At 36.7% G+C, this 12,851-nt stretch overlaps 1 protein-coding gene across 4 annotated transcripts in view; it reads right to left on the bottom strand.

Annotated features, from left to right (window-relative positions):
• The window catches only part of LOC127415938 (sorting nexin-17), a 43,928-nt gene that overhangs the window by 24,654 nt on the left and 6,423 nt on the right, over positions 1–12,851 (bottom strand). For all 4 annotated transcript variants that reach the window (XR_007893022.1, XR_007893023.1, XM_051654966.1 and 1 more), the window contains exons 2-4: positions 9,559–9,633; positions 7,613–7,730; positions 4,308–4,372 (exon numbers count right to left, since the gene is read on the bottom strand). Coding sequence is in view for 2 of the 4 variants with exons in the window: in XM_051654966.1 (XP_051510926.1) it covers positions 4,308–4,372; positions 7,613–7,730; positions 9,559–9,633 (258 nt within the window). In the remaining 2 variants the exon portion in view is untranslated. The remainder of the gene's footprint in view (positions 1–4,307; positions 4,373–7,612; positions 7,731–9,558; positions 9,634–12,851) is intronic.

Raw genomic sequence — 12,851 nt, 5'->3', positions numbered from 1 at the left:
CAATTCCAGTGGGTCAGATGTTTACATACACTAAGTTAACTGTGCCTTTAAGAAGCTTGAAAAATTCCAGAAAATGATGTCAAGCCTTTAGGCAATGAGCCAATTAACTTCTGATATGAGGTTTACTGAACTGGAGGTGTACCTGTGGATGTATTTTAAGGCCTACCTTCAAACTCAGTGCCTCTTTGCTTGACAACATCAGAAAATCAAAGAAATCAGCCAAGACCTCAGAACAAATGTTGTGGACCTCCACAAGTCTGGTTCATTTATTTATTTATTTTTAGCACCATGTCAGCAACAAGGCTATCCACATGGCGAGAACAGATTAAATATAAAAAAACATAAAAATTAAATAAGGAATTTTAGATTTATGTTAGACAGAAACTCAAAAATATTTTTAGGTGATACATTTTTAAAAATATCTGTTAAGCTTGTTTCTGAATAAAACCTTTGTCTAATAGTATTAAAAACTGCACAATCCAATAAAATGTGTTTAATAGTCAGTATAGTCTGACAGGGAAGACATGACGGAGGTTTTTCACCTTTTAATAAAAACCCATGTGTCAGTCTTGAAGGACCTATTTGACATTTAGTATATACAATTTGATAATGTCTATTTTTAAAGAAAAGATTATTGATTATAGTAGGATTTACTTCATAAAGCTTGTTGTTTTTACATTCGTCTCATTCCACCTGCCACCTGTTAAAGATATAGGAGTTTCACAAGTCTGGTTCATCCTTGGGAGCAATTTCCAAACACCTGAAGGTTCCATGTTCATCTGTACAAACAATAGTACGCAAGTATAAACACCATGGGACCATGCAGCCATCATACCGCTCAGGTCTCCTAGAGATGAACGCTGTTTGGTGCAAAAAGTGCAAATCAATCCCAGAACAACAGCAAAGGACCTTGTGAAGATCCTGGAGGAAACAGGTAGACAAGTATCTATATCCACAGTAAAATGGGTTCTATATTGACTTAACCTGAAAGGCTGATCAGCAAGAAGCCCATGCTCCAAAACCGCCATAAAAAAAGCCAGACTACAGTTTGCAAGTGCACATGGGGAAAAAGATCTTACTTTTTGGAGAAATTTCCTCTGGTCTGATGAAATAAAAATTGAACATGGGCCTGGGTAGCTCAGTGGTAAAATATGCTGGTTACCACCCCTGGAGTTCGCTAGATCGAATCCCAGGGCGTGCTGAGTGACTCCAGCCAGGCTTCCTAAGCAACCAAATTGGCCCCGTTGCTAGGGAGGGTAGAGTCACATGGGGTAACCTCCTCGTGGTTGCTATAATGTGGTTCGTTCTTGGTGGGGCGCATGGTGAGTTGAGCGTGGATGCTGCGGTGGATAGCGTGAAGCCTCCACAGGCGCTATGTCACCGTGGCAACGCGCTCAACAAGCCACGTGATAAGATGTGCGGGTTGGCGGTCTCAGACGCGGAGGCAACTGGGATTTGTCCTCTGCCACCCGGATTGAGGCGAATCACTACGCGACCACGAGGACTTAAAAGCACATTGGGAATTGGGCATTCCAAATTAGGGACCAAATTGAACTTTTTGGCCATAATGACCATCGTTATGTTTGGAGGAAAAAGGGTGAGGCTTGCAAGCCGAAGAACACTATCCCAACCGTAAAGCATGGGGGTGGCAGCATCATGTTGTCGGGGTGCTTTGCCGCAGGAGGGACTGATGCACTTCACAAAATAGATGGCATCATGAGGAAGGAAAAGTATGTGGATATATTGAAGCAACATCTCAAGAGTCAAGACATCAGCCATGAAGTTAAAGCTCGGTCGCAAATGGGTCTTCCAAATGGACAATGTCCCCAAGCATACCTCCAAAGTTGTGAAAAGCTTGTGGAAGGCTACCCAAAATGTTTGACTCAAGTTAAACAATTTAAAGGCAATGCTACCAAATACTAACAAAGTATATGTAAACTTCTGACCCACTGGGAATGTGATGAAATAAATAAAAGCTGAAATAAATAATTCTATTTTTCTGACATTTCACATTCTTAAAATAAAGCAGTGATCCTAACTGACCTAAGATGGAATGTTTTCTATGATTAAATGTCAGGAATTGTGAAAAACTGAGTTTAAATATATTTGGCTAAGGTGTATGTAAATTTCTGACTTCAACTGTAGTTACTGTGCATAGAGTCTGGCTGGCACTATGGCTTATCACAAACTAGAGGTGCTTAGGAAGTAGAGGTCTGTGGTAATACAATCCAGGGACAAGAATCTCATCCATGCATTTCTATAGAGATGCATGATAGATCATAGCGCTACCACAACATGATCACAGGTTTGATTACCAGGGAACACATATACTGATAAAATGCATTATCAGCAGCATATCTTAAATAAACTTTAAGGGCCTACGCACTAGAGAAAGCTCAGACAGGGGGTTTGATGGATTAGTTTTGAGGGAGTGCATGGAAATTTAAAGCGAATGGACTGTTTTCACATTTGCAGAAGTAACCTATAGCTAGCTGTGTAAACTTCCATAGGGGTCAATGGGAGACCACGGCAAATATTATTTTTGCATTCCCATTTGCTCAAAAAGCAAAAGAATAGCTCCACTTTTACATTTCAAAGACTGTCCAAAAGAGGAAAAAAAAATAGAAAGCGATGGATTACGGCAGCTAGAAGATAAAAAGATGTCAAATATACCGTCAATACCCAGCAACTGTATATGAAACCCCAAAATCAGCAATGGTGACTGATTCCTTTTTTTTTTTTTTTGCCAGGGTGATATTACACAAAGAATAAAATGTCATAAATTGGATGGATCATCACTTTCGCATCAATAGCATACACTCTAGTGTGTAGGTGACTTCATTTGTATTTTTGTGTCTTCTAAATGCATAAATGTGAAACACTATAGTGCTGAATAAAGCAGACTGTTATTTATAGATGAAAAAATCATCACTGTCCTTTCCTTCACTTTCTGCAAATTCATCTTTTTTGCCCTTTCCTGCATGTTTCATCTGCCACTGAGGCACAGGGTCTAAGAGCAGCAGCTGATCTTTACAAAGATTAGAAAATGAAAAAGTAAGACCAAATCTAATCTACTATTCGATTCCTGCAGACTGCACTATAATGGGGAATCTTCCAATTTTGTGGAATCTGTTAATAACAGATTATTTTCGCAATTCTGTTTGGTGACTCTAGAGTCGCTATAAAACACTTCAGCATTTTAAACTGGCTCTACACTAGCTGAGTTTTCGAATGATTTTCAGGTGTTGGCTTCATTAACAATCACTGGCCAGGCAGAGGGAGACAGAGCTCCCATTAGCACCTCTCAGCAAGAGGTGTTAATCGCTTGATGTCTGGACTCCCAGCTGAGTTAATGTCTTGAAACACTGAAAATACACATCCGGCTTGCTTGAAATTATCACTGGCTGTGGGTGGGAACACACCACCAAGGCAATGACCATTGAATGCAGTTCATGTACAAAGTGTTTTTTTGCCAGAGGATGGAAGTGATTTTTTGTAGAAAAAGCATGCCGTCTGGAAAGCGCTCGTGGAAGGTGCATTTGGAGGAGAAGTTTATTGCACTTTGGAGTCAGCACGTTTGTATGACATCTCATATGTCATCATGACAGACTATTAAAAGAAAAAAAAAAAAAAGTGGCCGAAGATCGCCGCCGAACTTGATGTTCATGGTAAGGAATCGTTTAAATATACAATAACGATGAGTAGCCAGGTTGTAATAAATATTTATACTACTGCTGCAGTGATAAGGCACAGAACAAAGTCAAAGGCAGTCGTTACGTGTGATACCTTCCCTCTGTTTTTAATCAGTAAATGTGACAGCCTCACTGACTAGGAGGGCAAGATTAGTGAATATTGTGACACCCCCCCACCCAAACTGTCTGCTAGTGTAGAGCCAGCTTTAAAGATAGATGAGGAGGAAAACATCATTAATGAAAGATATTAAAGTTTATGGCAGGCAACTGAATTATTTCTGTTTTTAGCTGTCCTAGACAAAGTTAAGACATAAATAGATGTTTTAAATATTACTTATCAAGTTAAAAGGACAAATGGGGAAGGAATATTTTGGGAAAGAAATGTTCGAACATGGAATTGAAAACAATCATTCAGTTGTAAAGGCATGCTGTCAAAAGCATATGAATAATCATGCAATGTCATGATAATTACCAAAGTTAATAATTTCTTCATTATACCTGTATGTTGACTGAATTTTGCAAACAGTATTGGTGCTAACAATACACTTCAATTAGTAGCAGTTTTTAAATTTATAATGAAAAAATTATAAGTAAACAGAATAAAGAAATTTCCACCTGTTGAGCTTTTCTCAAAAAGCTGTTGAAAATCTCACTGGATCCCAGAATGGGGTCTTGACGCACTAAGGAGAGACAAAAAAGGGGATAAAGCTGGTGAAAATTGAAGGTGACAAGAAAATGCTGAACAGTGTTGGGAAGCCACTTTGAAAATCTGAAAACTTGCCAAGCTACAAGCACAAGCAACTCAAATACAATCAAAAAAGTAGATTTAACAAACAAATGTAACTCTACAGTAACTTTTAACAAACAATAAATAAGTAAACTGAAGATGCTATATAAGTAACATTGTTCACTATTTTACTATATTACAAATACAGCAGCATTCTGATTTCTGCAAAACAGAGTGGTATTTATTTGGCACAAACACAATCTGAGGCCGACAGCATCAAACTGAAACACCTGCTGCTACTTGAGAACGCTGAAATTAGGAGAGTGCACTCAATACATTTGTTTGCTTGATCCTTTGCTCACTCGATGCACTCATGCATATCTATTCCCAACAGGAGCTCTATGCACTGAATTGACCCCATACAATGTGACAGAAAAACTGCACAGTTACAAAATAATATTACTTGTTATTATTGCTACTTGTAATTAGCTACTCCCCAGCACTGCTGCTGAATGTGGCATTGTTATATCAAATTATTAGAAGGTTCTTTAAAAGGTTCAAGCCACAAGCTTCATGGATTTCCTTTTCGAATGTTTGTAGAATGATTATCAGGATGTGCTTGTGTGCCTTGAGAGAACATTTTTCAAACAACTTCCTCATTCCGGTTAGAGCCTAAATTAGAGGCTAAATTATGGCCTGAAGATTTCTAAATTACTTGCAAAATATTTCTGAAAGATATTACGTTAACAAGAGTTCTGTCTCGATTGAACTATAAAGAAATTTCTATGTTATTATGCAACATCAAAATCATGTTAAATCAAACTAATCTGGTATACAATGCAGTCTTTCTCTTTAAAAATAACACCATGGCTCCCTGACTCAAAATAACCTTAGTTTAAAAAAATAAAAATGTTGGAGGCAAACTAAATAAACTTTAATATTTATTTTCACTTTCACAGGCAAACAACCGCATGAATGACATGAGACATTAGCACAAACTAATGAAATAGTCGCTCTGAACAGCGTGTGTTTGTGGCTGTTAATTTTCCATAACTGCGTAACTCAATGATGTAACAGAGTTGAGGACAAGCCAAGAACAGCTCCAAGACTGTGAGCAAATAAGCTCAACAAGGCTCAGCTTGTTGAATGGAAGTGCCTGTGCTGGAATGGATAAGAGCAAATGGTTCTTGGTGCTGCCAGCACCACTGTTTTCCCTTTGTGTAGAAAACCTAATCTGTTACAAGAAAAACATCACAAAATCCTCAACACTGTACGATATTGGTGGTCAAAAAAAATTCCACAGCATCTTTTATTGAGTGTGTCTGATCTGTTTTCTCATAGTAATGTCAGTGGAGAATACCAACAAGATCCATTCTCTTTCAGGAACTGCAGGAATGACTCAGAGTCAGGCATACAGAACCTCTTATGAGGGATTAAAGCGATAGTTCACCCAAATGTGAATATGCCGACTTTTACTCATGCGAACCTTACATAAAGCTACTGAATGACATCAGAAGAATATAGCAGTCGTATAGACCAATTGTGTGATGCTTTTATGGTGCTATATTGTCATTTTGGAGTTTGACAGCCCCAGTCCTCATTCACTTTTATTATATGGAATAAAGTGGCAAGGATATTCTTCAAAAATTCACCTTTTGTGTTCCACAGATCAAAAAATGAGGATGAGTAAATTATGACAATTTTCATTTTTGGGTGAACTATCCCTTTAAAGCTGATCTTGATAATGTAGATAAAGTCAGTACACTTTGGCTTGAGATTAGACTGACAGTTAAACAGTTGGCTGACCTACCCAATATCGTAGAAGGAAACAAGGACAGAAAATGCATAAACCTTAATTTGCAATAGCAGGTGAACAACCCAGAATTAGTAATACTGGTAAAAACTGGTAATAGTCACAGACAAAAGCGAATGTGTAGCTAGTATTTCAATACAATTATTAAAAAAATTGAAATGTTTAATTTAATTGGTTATAGCATTCTAAACTTTTTTTAATAAGCAATAAAGGATATTATTAAATGAATAAGTATTTTGATAAATTTCTGCCTCTCATTTGCCACTCCATTTGAAGACTGACCCAGCCAGGGATTGCGTTGCCCGAAAATTCTCCATCATGTACCAATTTTCTTAAACACTGACAGATAATTCCAAATGCTGTCCGTCATTTTCACAGATTAAAAAAAGAAACCATTTTAACTTAGTGCTTTATTTTGACTTCACTCTCTCTCACTCTCCTGCCGTGAGTGTGTGCACTGTTTATTCCGTAGTATTAAAGATGCGCTTCGGTCGATCCGATTACAGATGGTCAAGCGGCATCGCCATTCTGTATGTGCAATATGCATCTCTTTTGACTACTTATGTTGGGATTTAGAGTGGAGTCTAAGATTTCATGATATTATTATCATCATGCAGTAACACACTGACGTAATAATTAAAGTGCTAAAACGTTTAACAAAAACAAAGTGTGAAATAAGAGGCGTATCGTTTCTGCCAATTATACCTGCATTTAATCTAAGTGCAAACATTACATTCAAAGCTAAATTCTCCATTATTTTAGTGGAGTATTCAAGTTCTGTGAACTTGTGCATGTATGTATGCATTTTGTACGGATGGTTATTTCCTCTAAAGCCGCATGTAACAAATTTAAAAAAAAAAAAAAAAAAAACTTGTTTTAGCGCAGCGGTTGATTGACAGGTACAGTAGAACTTTCACCCCTGAACTCCATGGATTCACCACTCACTTAGGGAGTCAAAAATCTATTATATATCCAATGTTATGTAAATACCATTATTATGGATACTACACCCATTAATATAGCCCTAGTACTTATGTAATGAAAACAAGTATGGCTGACAAAAATAGACCATAATGGAAATATTACAACTCAGTCCATCAGAGTGACGGATAACTTTTTTCTAGGGCAACCTCTACCTTAAGCTATCTTAAAGGAATCACCTAAAAATGAAGCTTCTGTCATTATTTACTCACCCTAATGTCACACTAAACCCATATGACTTACGGTATAACCCAGCTTTTAATGAATAATGACTTTGGGCCGTCAAGCTCCAAACAGTTTTGTATTTCACTGAAGGAAGTCATTGAGTGAGTAAAAATGAGTGAACTAGCCTTTTAATATGGAACTTTTCAGGTTAAGTACGAGCTAAGTGTTTCTTACCAGCTTGCATGTACTTCTCTAGTTGTTCTCTCCTCTGCTCGACTTCAGCTGGTGTGAGAGTGAAGAGCTTCTTTGGAGGAAAAGCTGGCACCACATTAGTTCCGTATTCTTTCTTTATCTGGAAAACAAAAGACACAAGAAAAGTTTGTTTATTTTAGATTAATGAAGTCAAATGCTAAAAACAAAATCTTGTTTGGTTATTTTCAGTGGACAAAACTTTACTGATGAACATGTCTGCCCTTGGCCAATGTGCATTGCGCTGCCGTGCATGCTGACTATGGGTCTCTCAGGCACTGGGCTAATAAATCTGTGTACACTTAAGATCATCCACTAAAACTCTGCCCGCTGTTGTTCCATCTGTGCCATTGGGATTTTAATCAATGACACAATGCAAAACAAACAGCAATTAAAAAAAGTTTTAGCAGCATAAGTAATTACGTGTGTTATGCAAGTTCATAAACTTGAAGTTAAAAAATAATATGAACAAATTTTTTTTATTTTATTTTTTTTTTTACAAAAGGTTAGTTTTTCAAATGTGAAAAATGTGGAGACTATAACTGTATGAAAGGGATATCTTCTAAGGGTTAACTGCATCTCCACTCCATGACAACCTCCACAAGCTGCATATGATCTGACTAGGCCCTCAATGCCCTGTTACCTAGCAACAAATGCTGTGAAACAACAACACATGGTCTGGATGGTGAGATCACTGAAGTTTTCTTTTCTTCATGAGGAAACATGACTTAGTGGTTATGCAATTGGCAGGTTGTTGGAAGGTGTTAGGAAACTCAACATGCAGATTCCCATTACAAGAGAATATGCTCACAGCTTTATAACATGGGAAAAACACAGAAGAGTCCTTCCTAGAGAGGATGGAAAGTACCCCTTTATACGTGTTCTTATCCAATTACTTGAATAAGACGCACAACTAAGAAGATTAGCCTAAAGAACATTTACCCTGCAGCACATCCAAAACAAACTCAGAGTACTTCAAGTAAACAATTCATTTAATTTAAAAAACTATTAATTTACACTTAGTTTACATTCACATCACAACATTAAACAACCAATTTTCTCTCCATGCATTACCAAAATTATCCTATTAAGTAAATAAATATACCATAGTGCGCAAACAGGAATAAAAGAGTGTCTCTCCTTGTGTGCGCTCCTTAGAAAACACTATAAAAAATGCAGATGGAATTAAAGGCAGATTATTTCAACAAAGTGAGACATGGAACAAGCTAGCTTTAATGTTTCTGTAAGTATCCGCCTTATAAACAAAACTTTGTCATTTATGTGAACAGACTGTGCTTGTCCTGGATTTTAATAACATAAAAATAAAATACATTTAGGCTGTATGCTTCTCTTTCTACTTACTGCACAATAGACCTATTAAATCATAAAAAAAAAAAAAAAAAGAAATAGTAACAAAGTAAAACATACCAATATTCAAGACACAATAGTTATTTCACTTCATTTTTCATCAAATCCAATCATAATATGAAAATTACAAGTTAGACACGGAATATGATCAGTGCATCACAGTGGATCACTGTGGATATTTTAATCTGAATGTCAAGGAAATAATATTTTATTGGCTCTCCGTCCAAAGGCGCTCAAGTTCACTTTAATTATTTACTACAATTATGTTCCAACTATCTTTCAAACTCATGCAGACAATCATTTTTTCAATTTCAGTCAAGTGTTGTATTGCTGAGAAAGTACTTTTCAACCTTGGATAGACTGTGGACTTCCTCTCAGACTGCATCCACAGCATTACCTGATTTATTTTATAGTCAGTGATTCCGAACTTGTTTAAATATTGCATATTGTAACAAATTGCTTTTAATGTGCCAGTATTCCAAGGCAATACTTGTTTCAACTTAAAATTAATCGCAAAAAAGACAAATATGAAAAATATGCTCCTTGATGAAAATGTGGTTCACCTGTTCATGCAGACCCAAGAGTTGGCTGTATCGTACCCGACAATGCAAGACACCATTGACATGGATATTGTAAGCCTGAAACGAGAACACAATTAATCTTTATAGACAGACATAACAAACAGAAGTATGAACACAACATGGAAACAAAACTGTCCAATGATATGGGTTTTTTTAATTGGCAGATGACCAATATGTCAATATTGCCTATAAAAGATTTAATGATAAAATAAAATGTAGGCTACACTAAATTGCTTTAATTGAACAACTATTAAACATAGTTTGTACTCAAAATTCACCAAATGTATTGGAAAACAGAACAAGTGCTGGTGATAAATTCTGGAAATGACACTAGGTGGAATTCAGCCAAGCGGGCAAAATTATTGGTCACAACAGATTAATCAGCCTGGCCAATATATTGGTTTTTCACCACCTTCGATTCAAAAAAGAAAAAATGTTTGTTTGTCAATCCATTCCATTTCTCCGATGCAGTTTTTGTTTGATCCATATGACATATTCCGTCTATTTTTAAAGAGTGTACTTGTTCAAAAATATTTCTAGTTCATTATGCTTTGTTCTAGTCAGTTGCGGACGCTGGTAGAGGCAATATATTCGAGAGCGGCACAAGACCACACGCCCCCGCATATAGACGTGCGTTCCGCTTCTGTATTGCACCGTGGTCCGATCTCCGATTCATAGAAATCTAATATGGAATCAGCTGCTCACCCTTTTCTTAGATCCACTGATATGCAGTAGCAAATTAGCTTAGATTATTTAAAAACCATATACACGAAGGGGATTTGAATCTGGAATTCCTTGCATCCAAAGCGACATCAACATAGATCAAAAGACCACTTGACTAACAAAGGTTTCACTGTTATTTGTATATTTATGTGTGTACTCCATTTCTGTTGATTCAGCATGTATTTTTATTGTGTGTGATTTTTCTTTTTGGAAACAGAAAAAAAAAAAAAAATTCTAGCAATTATACAGAGGGATTCCCTTAATAAAATGCTTCTTCATGCCACAGTGAAGAATTTTAAACTCTTTATAATTTAATGCAGATTATTTCATTTCAAATGATATAGTCAGAACAACAATTTGAGTAAATGGTAGTTGTGTGGAAGGTTTTGGCTTCCCCTGTTAAGAACAATGTGCATTTACTTTTAAATTGTAACATAGTTAGATATAAGTTTAGCATGTTCTATAAGATGACCCCCAACCTAGGTCAAGAAGAAGGTAAACTTGTCCCAGTTGTCATCAGATTTTTATCAAATGTATAAAATACATTTGATTTATGTCATCTAATGTAAAACACTAAACCAAATATTAAAATGTAATTTTGTATTTTCACAATTAAGCTGAATAAGGACATAATGACAGACAAATCATACAACCATAATCATTACCATAATCATATGATCAAAGTAAAATGTATTCATCTGAAAGAAAAAAACGTATTCTGTGAATTACATACATCACCCAATTTTAGGGTTCCCCCACCTTCGAAATCCCAAATTAACCCCTGACTATAGACCATTTCAAGGACTATTTGTTGGCTCAAGGAAGTGAAGTCTTTGTCCCTTGAACATTTCCTCCTATTTCAAACTCATTCAAAACAACAGCGGGAGGCACTTCACTCAAAGTGGCTTTAACACGATTAACGTTACTAACGTTAACACGATTGTCATAAAATGCCATTATTGAAATGTGGACCATGTGGTTCGGTGGCTGGATGCCTTGCCAAAAGAGCAACTACAAATGGATGCACAAACCTCTGCAGTGAAGCGAGACGGATGGATCCATGCAGTACTAAAAACTGAAGTGCACACACCTTATCTCTGATAGGTGAACAACATTTATGCCAACTAATTGTACGTTTGAGAGGTAGAGCTCTTAAAGTGACTATAGATCTCTCCCATTATAATGAATGAAGCTGTGCAAGTACTAAAGTCAATTAGCAGACACTTTTATCCAAAACGACTTACAAATGTTGAACACAACAAGCAATTTTTCACACTAAAGTCAACAATATCTGCAGTATCAAAATGCAAAGTTCTCAGAGTAGCTGGAGTAGCAAGAAACAAGAAAAGTATTTTTATAATAAAGAAGATCCAGACAGCTTTATTGAATGGCTTTATTGATTATAATTGGAGCGATCACCCATTCCCGATCTCTCCGCTGAGAAAATATTTGAGCATCTAAACTACGATACAATTTCATCGCCTCTCTTGCGTAGGCGCTCAGTATCAACAACACGTCTGGATAAGTCACTTCAGGTAAAGGTTGGGGAAATGGTTAATAATTTTAAAGGGGGACATGTTTTGACACGGATATCAAACAATTTATGCCAATTATTTACAGTCTTCTGGTAAAAGAGAAAAATGATACATCAAAACAGCTTGTGGGACGGCAATGTCAAAGAGAGTTCAGACTCCTGCTCTTATTTCAGCCATACCACAAAAACAAGAAGAATCTCAAGCTGTCTCCCCTTTACAATTCACCCTGGAAAACACAGCCTTGACTTATGCATTCAGTTCACCATATTCTTCTCTGGTTCCGACCTTTCTTTCAACTTTCCAACTGTTGCTGATATTGCATCTATGCCAACACATACAATCAGGAAGGTAATCATATTTCAATATGCGCCAATTTCACTCCACCATTTGTTGTCACAAGAATGTGAGCTGCCAGTTTTTTGTCTTTTCTGAAACCACGTTGTTTACAGTTAACGTCCAAAATGTGGTCATTTGGGAAAATCAAGAGACATTTACGAGCTATTTTTTGACTTCCTGGTCTATTTTTCTAATGAATACTCATAATTTAGCACCTATTAAGTTGTTTAAAGAAAGTTAGGTTAGATGTTGGTCCAGCTTGTTTTGGGCTGTGAAAAAAAAAAAAAAAAAGGTGCAGTGGGGAAAACAATAAAATTATAAAAGGGCAGTGCAACTAATAATCAAGACTATTATTCGAGAATGTTATCAAATCAGTCATTTACCTTCACACGGCAAAATTCCATGGGCAAGATCAGTCATCTCAATGGGAATCCACGTAAATTTTGCGTGAAGGACTTTTAGCTGCGAAAAATCTGGTAAACTTTGACAGGTGAATTCGTCAACAGGAAGTTGCTTGGTTTGGCAGTGACCTCTGTGTGGGCGGTGCTTCGTACAAAGCTATACTGAATATTCACAATGGACAAGGATATCAGTTTAGCATCAAGTTTCTTTTTAACATTACACTCTCACAGAGTATAGTTTTTGCTGGTTTGCACATGGTCAATGTCCACCCACACACTC

The sequence above is a fragment of the Myxocyprinus asiaticus genome, chromosome 25, assembly GCF_019703515.2.
Source record: "Myxocyprinus asiaticus isolate MX2 ecotype Aquarium Trade chromosome 25, UBuf_Myxa_2, whole genome shotgun sequence".
NCBI classification, from domain to species: domain Eukaryota; kingdom Metazoa; phylum Chordata; class Actinopteri; order Cypriniformes; family Catostomidae; genus Myxocyprinus; species Myxocyprinus asiaticus.
This window is presented reverse-complemented; position numbering and strand designations above follow the sequence as displayed.